The 8622-nt window shown below is 55.1% G+C and overlaps 1 protein-coding gene across 1 annotated transcript; it reads right to left on the bottom strand.

Annotated features, from left to right (window-relative positions):
• Positions 1-7344: 7344 nt before the first annotated feature.
• On the bottom strand, positions 7345-8256 carry LRP88_03277 (uncharacterized protein; the record flags this gene model as incomplete). The annotated part of the gene is made up of 1 exon (XM_083239904.1): positions 7345-8256. The coding sequence occupies one exon, from the start codon at positions 8254-8256 to the stop codon at positions 7345-7347; it is 912 nt and encodes a 303-aa protein (XP_083105034.1).
• Between the last annotated feature and the right edge of the window lie 366 nt (positions 8257-8622).

Here is an 8622-nt window from a genome sequence, read left to right as displayed (position 1 = left end):
GATGGGCCTGATATCCTTTCGAATCTCAACCTGCGATTCACGGAGCTCACGTTAGCCAGTCGGCTGGCGGCAGGGGACGACGACAGTTCGGGAACTGGTCTGCAGGGGCCTTGGAGTCGTGTGCGACGATGCACGTACTGTTCTAATGCGATGTCGACGAGGGACGACCCCCGATGGCCGGGGCCTTTAGTCTCGTTGCTCTCAGAGTCGCAGTAACAGGCGGGAAGCTACACGCTGGGGCTGTCGAACATGCCTCAAAGTGTCCTACTGCCCGCACCCGGACAATGACTCTTCTCGGGGCGCCTCGGTAAGCCAAAGTCTCGGATCGCGATGCACTCTGTTCTCTTGTTCCGTCACGGTATGCGATACGGCGATGCGGGTAGCGACGGTGAACCAGGGTTGGACAATGGGCGGGACTCGTGAAGCCGTGTGTCTCGGTTGCAACGTGGAGAGGATGTGGTTTTCGAATGCGGTGAGAGGGGAGTGAGAGGTTCTTGAGGGAGGCGGTTAGGTTAGTGAAGATGAAGAGAAGAAAGGAGACGTGAGCGAGCGTGGAGAGGAAGAAGAGATGTGTGTGGAGATGGGCCAAGCAGAGGTTTTGCTTGACAGAGACGCTATAGGCGCAAGCCGGCAACAATCTGAACGCAACCGCTCTACCTCGACCGGGTTTGAATGTGATTGCCTGGGGTCGGACGACAGCCGAATAAGGACGAGTGGGCAAGGTGGGCAAGGTCTACAATGGAAGAGCGGACAAGAGTGGATGGAGGCTGGAGAGGGGTGTGACCCGGCGCTTGACTTGCAGGAGTAGCTTGGGAACCTCTCTTGAAGGGATTCTAGGGTCCGGTAACTTGTGTGGGTGTGGATGTGGATGTGCGCGCGTGTATGCTGTGCTGAGCAACGACAGGCGACTACGCTGGAGAGTTGGGTGAGGATCTGAGGAGCGAACAGGATGCGGCACGAGGCGTTGGAGGAGGCGTTCGACGAGGCGCAGATGGGCAGCAAGAGAGGCGATAGGACGATGCATAGGGTGATGATGACGGGTGTGAGGTTTGGTTTCGGAAGACGACGGCAAGTTATGAGAATAAGAAAAAATCATTACCTGTTTCTTCCCACAAACTGAAGCTGGGATGGGCGAGTTGGGGGCTGGGAGTGTTGTTGTTGGTGGAGTTGTTGTAAGAGCTGAAGATGTGACAGTGTGATGAGGCGACACAGACACAGCACAGGACAAGGGGAGAGAAGGACTAGGAAGAAGCCCAAGAGGGAAATCTAGAGCAGAAAAAGAGCAGGTTGGGATGGTTTTGAGAAGGACGCAGACGATCCAGGGTGCCTGAGAGCGAGCAGTGTGGGTGCCGTTACTGTGTGTGCTCAATGTGATGGACCATCCATCATGGGTCATGGGCGAGGGGTCCAGAGTCAGAGATGGCGCCTACAAAGTGGCGTTCTGGCCTGTCAGTGGACGCCTGTGCCAGAGGCCATATAATTAGAGCCCTGCGAACGTTGGGTTCCATGGATCAGCGGAGACGGACCGGCTCATGGGCAACATGGCACCCAGGGGTCGACATGGCGGATGGTGGACGGCGGCTGGGGATTGGAGCCTTGAACAGCACGGCCTCGATGTGCTGGGACGGACATCCATTGTTAGTACCAGCCGGTGGAGACTGGCGGCCAAGACGAGGAGAGGAGCTGCATGGAACTGGGATCCCCTCTCGTGCTGTAGAGGGAGCTCTGTCGCCCTCTAGCAGGTCTCGTAAACAGGGGTCTCGAGCAAGGCATCGGATGGCGCAGAAAAAAAACGCCAGTCCGGGCGGAGGCGGTCACCTTGACGTGAATGGATCGCCGGCGGCGGCTGCGGACTTGGATTGATGAATGACGAGCAACAGCGAAATCGACTACTCTATGGATGCGATGCCGAATTGTGGATCGACGGATCGTTTCCTTCATGACAAGGCGAGTAGCCAGCAGCGAGTAGCAACGGCTCAAACGAAACGTCTAATGAGCAATGCCCCCTGCCATATTTAGCCTCGTGGGTTGGCCGCGTGCCTTTTGAGTTGACCCCGTCGTTGACTCGTTGGACGGCTTGTCGAGGTGGGTGGCCCGCTCGGCGGAGCCCCTTGTAAAAACCTCCATTGTCCATTCCGACTCGAGAGCTCGACGCTCGATCGACTCGACCTATCAATCAATCAATTGTATCCCGTCGCTCGAGTCCAGGCGCCTGAGTTGGCCCCGGACCTCACCGTCTCGGGCTCGATTCTTATCATGGACACATTCCCCTTGGTCGTCATGGCTTTCACCGTCGTCTCATCCAAATTCCATCCTACCTATGCATTGATTCAACCCGTCAATCACCGTCTCGTGGTCCCTGCTGCCCCTCTTCTTGTGAGATGGGCAGAGCTATGCGGGGCTACGTCTGGTACGACGACGAGCGGTGGCTTTCTCAAGCGTTGCAGGACAACACAGCAGAGCATATAGGTAGCGCAGCACAGCGTCTTTGCACGCTGGCCTGGCGTCGCGACGACGGGTGCAGTAGGGTCGGCGACACGGCATCGTCGATCCAGTTCTGCTGGAGGTCCCGTTGAGACGGCAGGCCGGTTGGTACCTTACATTGCGGTCTGCGTGTGCGTGGGCACGGCATCATGGTGGTGGTTAGGCGGCGACATGGAATGCCAATGCTTTCTAGCAGCCTCGGATCCTGCGGTGGGGGCTGCTGCCCTGTGGCTCCAGAGGTCTCCAAGCCTAGCCTCACAACTGCAACTACCATCTGCCTCGCTAGGTGCTCGCTCAGGCAGTGTCGAGTACGCGCGACAAATCGAGGTTGACGGTCTCGAGGTGAGGTGAGTGAATGAGGAGCAAAAGCATGTGGTTGGGAGATGGAGCATGGGGGCACGCGGGGTGGGGCACGCCTTCCCGGTAACCGTTCAATCGACGTCGACGTCGAAGCGCCCGGATGTGCTCCAGATGTGCTGCAGGTGCGTTACGGTACTTGATTGGCCGCGCTAGCTGGGAGCTCTTTCCCGGGACGGGCCAATGGGCGGGCCGATCACCGTCCCCAGCAGGGATCTAATCGCCCTCTTCTTCCCGGCCCGCTAGCAAGGGAAGGGGTCCACTCCACCTTTTCTCCAACCTACGGACGGAAAGAGCTCAGAGCTGCCCAAGTCCAAGCAGAGCTCTCAACGCTCACTCATGAGCATCAGCCTCTTGGATCTCTTGGAGCAGGATGTGCCTTGGCGCCGAAATGGCATGATGAGGAGGAAATGAGGGTTCGGTTCACACGAAGCGAAGTGCACTTGCGTGCTTTCCTGTTTGGCCCTCCCAATGCCTCTCGTCATCTCAGGTCATTTCCAGCATTGTCCAACGGCTTTTTGGCGATTCTTTACCGAAGCACTTGCCTTGCACTTGCCCTTGCTGTGTAGATTCCCGCTCGTCACGAGTCACCCATGTCCAACTCACCCGCGCCAATGCCCGCTGGACCCACTTTCGACCTCTGACGAGCGTTGAGTGTTGGAAGGAGCAGGTGAGAGTCAGCAATTGACTCCAAGTATGAGTCTTCTCACGTTGTTGGACGTGGCGGTCTCTGGCTCTTTCCTTCTGGCATTGACTTGGTCGGATGTGGATCATTGTTTCCGTCCGAGTGCCTTGCTACGTACCCAATCCTCCCAACTCTCCTCCCGCATACACGATCTTTGGTTGCTTTTGCTGTACCCCTGGTCCATCCCGCCCATTGCTACCACACCCACACTCTATTCTACATATCCATTCGCGTATATCTCTTCTTCATTAAGCCCATGACAGCTCAGATCGCGTCTAAACACGTCACCTTGCTCATTTCATTTCCTTTGCCAGCGCTCCGCTTATAAGGCTTTTCTTTTCTTTACCGTCTGTCCAGTCCATCACCGCATGGGTCTGGGATTCATGTCGGACAGACAGCACGGCTCGACTGCCATTGGGGCCTGTCTCTCGACTGCCAGATCGACGATGTTTGCCCGGGGTCAGAGACTGAATCTCCACATGGATGCAAGTCGCCCAGCATCATCCAAGCAACCTGCCTCTGTGGGCCATTGAGATGTTTGACCGACCTCCCCGAATGCCCGGGACCGAGGACCAACAGAGGCAGACTGCCTGTCTCATGAGCAACGAGTCAACCATAGGGCTTGTCCCTGAACTCCCCACGGGTGGAAAGCCTTTATCCCGACGTCTGTCTCATCGGCAGGTGGCCAAAATGGGCAACGAGGCTTGCACATCCAGATTTAGCACCAACCAACCAACAAGCAAGTCCCCTGTCGAACTCGCTTTTGCTTCTTGTCCTCTTCACCGCGCCTCAGCTCAACAGGCGCCTCGTACCTCAACCTCAACCACTCGGCTATCCTAAAGAGGAGTTTACGGAATTGCGATCCTAGATACGGCGAATTTGCCTCCGTCTCCTAGATCTCTCAGCTCTCGTGGCCAAGATCATGGCCAATCCGACGATCCACTATTGCTCATAGGACATCACACGACAACAGCCTCTCGGACTAACAACTGGATTTGCGTTGTCCAACGCATCAAGCTCTATGTGCCGCGCCTTTCGTGTCAGATCATGCTAAACCGCCTTGAAACTTACTAATCCACGCGGCTACATGCTGTGGAATAGCATCCCTCTCGTGGCCAGCCCACGAACCAGCCTTGAAGCGCAGATACAAGTGGATTCCTCTGCAAAACCTCCCTTGCTGCACGCACTTTACAGCCAAAAGCACAGTGCGGGCCTCAGCGCCACTGCCTTGAAAGTGTTTTGTCCACCAAGCGCGAAATTGACTATCCCGGCGGACCGGGCTCGTCTTGTTCACGAGGGCTCCCCGTGATGCGACCTTGAGGTTCAAACGGCCTAGCAGACGGGCCTCGTACCCCACGGCTCATTGAATGTACAGAATATGATCTCAAGCTTGCTGCAGCCTCGCACGGACTGGCTCTTGTGCGCCCTTGTCGTGTGGGCGCGGATAACTGCAGGCACTCGATCTGGAAGATGCCCAACCTCACTCGGTGCTTCTATACCTCACGCTTGCGTCTCGTACCTGCTGTCCCACCTCAGGATGCCGTCACGGGCGGAGGCTCTTGGTTGTGGTGCAACTCATTCGTTGACTAAGATACCGGTCAGAGTTCCGGTCTACGATCTTGTCATCACATATTTCCTGTTGGCCCTGGCAGGCTGGACCCAGTCGACAACGGTCTGTTGACCTGGCCGCGGAAAACCCGGTCACTTTTCTCACGCATGTGCCAGCTGGGGTATTGGGATGCCATGCTATAGCTGCGGCCCAAACCGCGGCCAGGCTGGTGGGTGGTATCTCTTACAGGTTGGGAGCGCCACTCAAGCGGGCCTCTGGCTCTGTGGAGATATTCGCAGGCCATTCGAGTATAGCCCCATCCCGATGATTTTGAGGCCATTGCTGGCATTGAAGAAGTGATTACGCCCCTGCAATCTCTCGAGGTCGCAGTGTGACGGCCATCACTCTCGACCGGCTCGAGGTTGCTCCGAGAGTTGACTGGTATTCTCAGACTCATCCAGACTCGGCATGACCTGATAGCGGCGTGTTATGAAGCCTGGTTTGCCACTTTAACACGGCTCGTTCGTTACTCGAGAGCTCTGAACCTGCCCGAAGTTCTCTCTGGGCTATACCTCTGAAGGAAATGCTGACTTGCAGGTGCAGGAGGAACTAGACGCACGGGACCAGTCGGCAATCTTGACTATCTTGGCCTTGCAAGCCATGAGACAAGCAAGGTGTGCCACAGCTCACAGCCATCGTTTTACTCCCAGCAGCCTCTTGGAGGTATTACTCAACTGTTTGCTGAGTCTTGAGCCGTCCCCCTCCCGGAGCCTGAGAGGCCTTTCCAAACTTCTCCACAGTTGCGAGCTGAGCCCCATGAGGCAACCAGCCAAGGATTCAGCTGATGTGACAGTAGCAGCACGAGGCATTTCCGTTCTGGCATTTGATTGTTTGTGAGTGGCTGGAAAAGCGCACGTTTGAGGCTGGATAATGAGCCGTAAGAATCAAGATGGGTTTCGAGAAGGTCTTTGAGGTCCAAGCTCAATCTGCAACACTCATCGCCTCATGTGATGCGCAACTTTGAGCGGCATTTCGTTTCTCGGACGAGAAACATGGACCGTGCCTGAGACGGATGGGTATCGCGGAGTAGACGACGGAGCGGCCACGCGGGCATTGTGGAGTTGGAGGCGCTCGATGTCTTCTAGACTGTGGCAGCCTTGGCAAACAAGAAGGTTGGTCCGAGTGGCTGTCGATCGCTTTTGCACGTTTTCTGTGGCGGGTTGTGGATGTGATGGACCTGAAGATCAACGCCCGCTCGATATCCCGCCCTCCACTCCAGCCGTGCCGATTTTCACGCAGACTTGGGTTTGAGCACAGTGTTGAGTCTCCGGCTTGGCTGACCTCTTTTCTCTTGTCACATTTCACTCACGGCAGCGGAGCTAACAGCACAGGTTTACCCTTGATGAGCGACCCCTCCATTCACCAAGTCGATGCATGTCAGCTCGCGGCATCACCGTCCATCACCTCGCATACTCCAGGATTCCCCACAATCGAATCTCAAACTCTGAGGCGCTCCCTCCATCCCAAGGAGGGAAAAGCTTTGCAATAGAAACGGCATAACACAGACGGAAGGCTGGACGTGTCAGACACAACCCCTCTCTGAGGAATCGGCACTACACCACCATCGATCTGAAGCATCGAACGAGGTTGTGCTTGGATCTTAGTTGGACTCGGGCGAGCTCCAATTGGAATCGAGCCGACCACGCGGGGGATTCGACGTTGTGCATCAATGGAATGCGGGCGCCGGGGTGTTGAAGGACTCGATTGGGCTGCGAACGGGGCCCGGGAGGGGACCTTCTGAAGCAGATGTCAAAATGCAGACATCGTGCACATGAATTGGCTTTTGTGAGCGGGCGTTTTGCACCGGCCGTAGTCAGAGTGTTGTCGCCATTCATGTCTTGTGTCGTGCAAATGAGACATTGATTGACCACCATCAATCACGATCGAGGATTGCCGAGGAAGCGTGGGTGATGCAAGATGTCCAACTCGGACGTCTATGTAAGAAGGCCGATGCAGGAATGATGGGTCAGCGCCTGTGCACCCTCGCCAAGTCACTTGCCAGCAGCTATCGAAACGTTGGGATCGGGCCAAGAGATGTTGGCGTTACGAGCTCCTTGCTTCTCCAAGTAAGTAGGTATGCAAGTCTTTCGTATAGCAGCTTGGCAAGGCGGCGACGGTGAGATATTGCGATACGCTGATAGGACTGACCATTCATACAAGCTTTTCTTTGGATAACTTCCTATTTGCTCGAGATACACTAACTACAGTTCTATTTCGCTACATCAACGCATGTCCATCTACTTGACTCTCGAAGCCATTTTTGAAATGTCTGCAGGCCAGGTTCCTGCTCTCGCAACGAGGCTATATCCGCATCCCATCCTGCCGTCCTAAACCACTCGAAACTCTTTGAGGCATCGCTCACCATCCACAAGACAGGATATGAAACTGCTCTAAAAGTCTGAGGGAGAGGTTCTCCTACTGTCCTATGGAAAACGTCCTGAAGCTCGGAAAAGTTGAGTTCATCGCCTGCCAGAGCAATGGCCTTGGCTGCCCACGCTTCAGGGTCCAGGAGCGCCTTGGCGGCAAAGATTCCAATGTCGTGGGTACTAATCATTTGCATCTTGCGGTCTGCGGGCATTCCAGCAGCCCAGAGTGACGCCATGAGCTGGCCAAAGAAGCCAGGGTTGTAGCTATCCATGAAGCCCGTCGGCCTTAGGATGGTCCATCTCTTGCCCGACTCTTGGCACAGCTGACGCAGCCGGAGTTCGATGCGATGCTTTGCTGCAAAGTGAGGTACCTCTGTCGGTTGGGACCAGCTCACAAGGTCGCCGCCGCGGTCAACACTTGTGAATACGATGTGGTCGACTGTTGAGTGCGCTGTGGCTGCTTCTATGAGAGGGAGGGCTTGGGCTTCGTCATTGGGTGGAACTGTGACGAGAAAGATTGACGCGATTGATGGATAGGCTGTAAATATTGGCTCTGGATTTTGAGTCTCGCCTTGTACCAGCACAATGTCTGGGTAAGTTGACTGAAGGGCTTGAGACTTGGGCGATGAGATGGATCTCGTCAGAGCCAGAACTCGAATTTGATGTTGAGAGGCATTGAGGGTCTTGTAGATGGCGTCGATGGTGGCTCTGCCTTGTTGGCCGGTGGCTCCAACGATGAGGATATCTCGGGTCATTTTAGTGGTTGCCTATTAATATCGAGAGTGAGTTTGATTCATGGAATGTACATCGAGGGCGACGAGGCGGAGTTATACCATGGTGCACGGAGACTTTTCGGATGCATTCCAACCGGCGACTTTCAGGCTAAGACAAGCTAACGAATGGATGGTTCCAAGATGTCTTACAAATAAATGCACAGCCTTGTTGGAGGGTTACGACGACAGATGAGTCAATGATTATCGCATTGAGATGAAGATGATAATTAAACTAAACGTCATTGAGGTGTTGATGACCAAGCAAGCAAGTGTCAGCATAGAATTTGACTCTTAGAACTAGTAATGACATGGATCGATCACTCAGGCTCTCCAGCACGTACAAGTTCC

This window comes from Fusarium phalaenopsidis, assembly GCF_050370095.1.
Source record: "Fusarium phalaenopsidis strain FUZ10S chromosome Unknown contig_32286, whole genome shotgun sequence".
NCBI lineage: Eukaryota > Fungi > Ascomycota > Sordariomycetes > Hypocreales > Nectriaceae > Fusarium > Fusarium phalaenopsidis.
The sequence above is the reverse complement of the archived record's forward strand: the minus strand, read 5'-3'. Positions and strand labels throughout refer to the sequence as shown.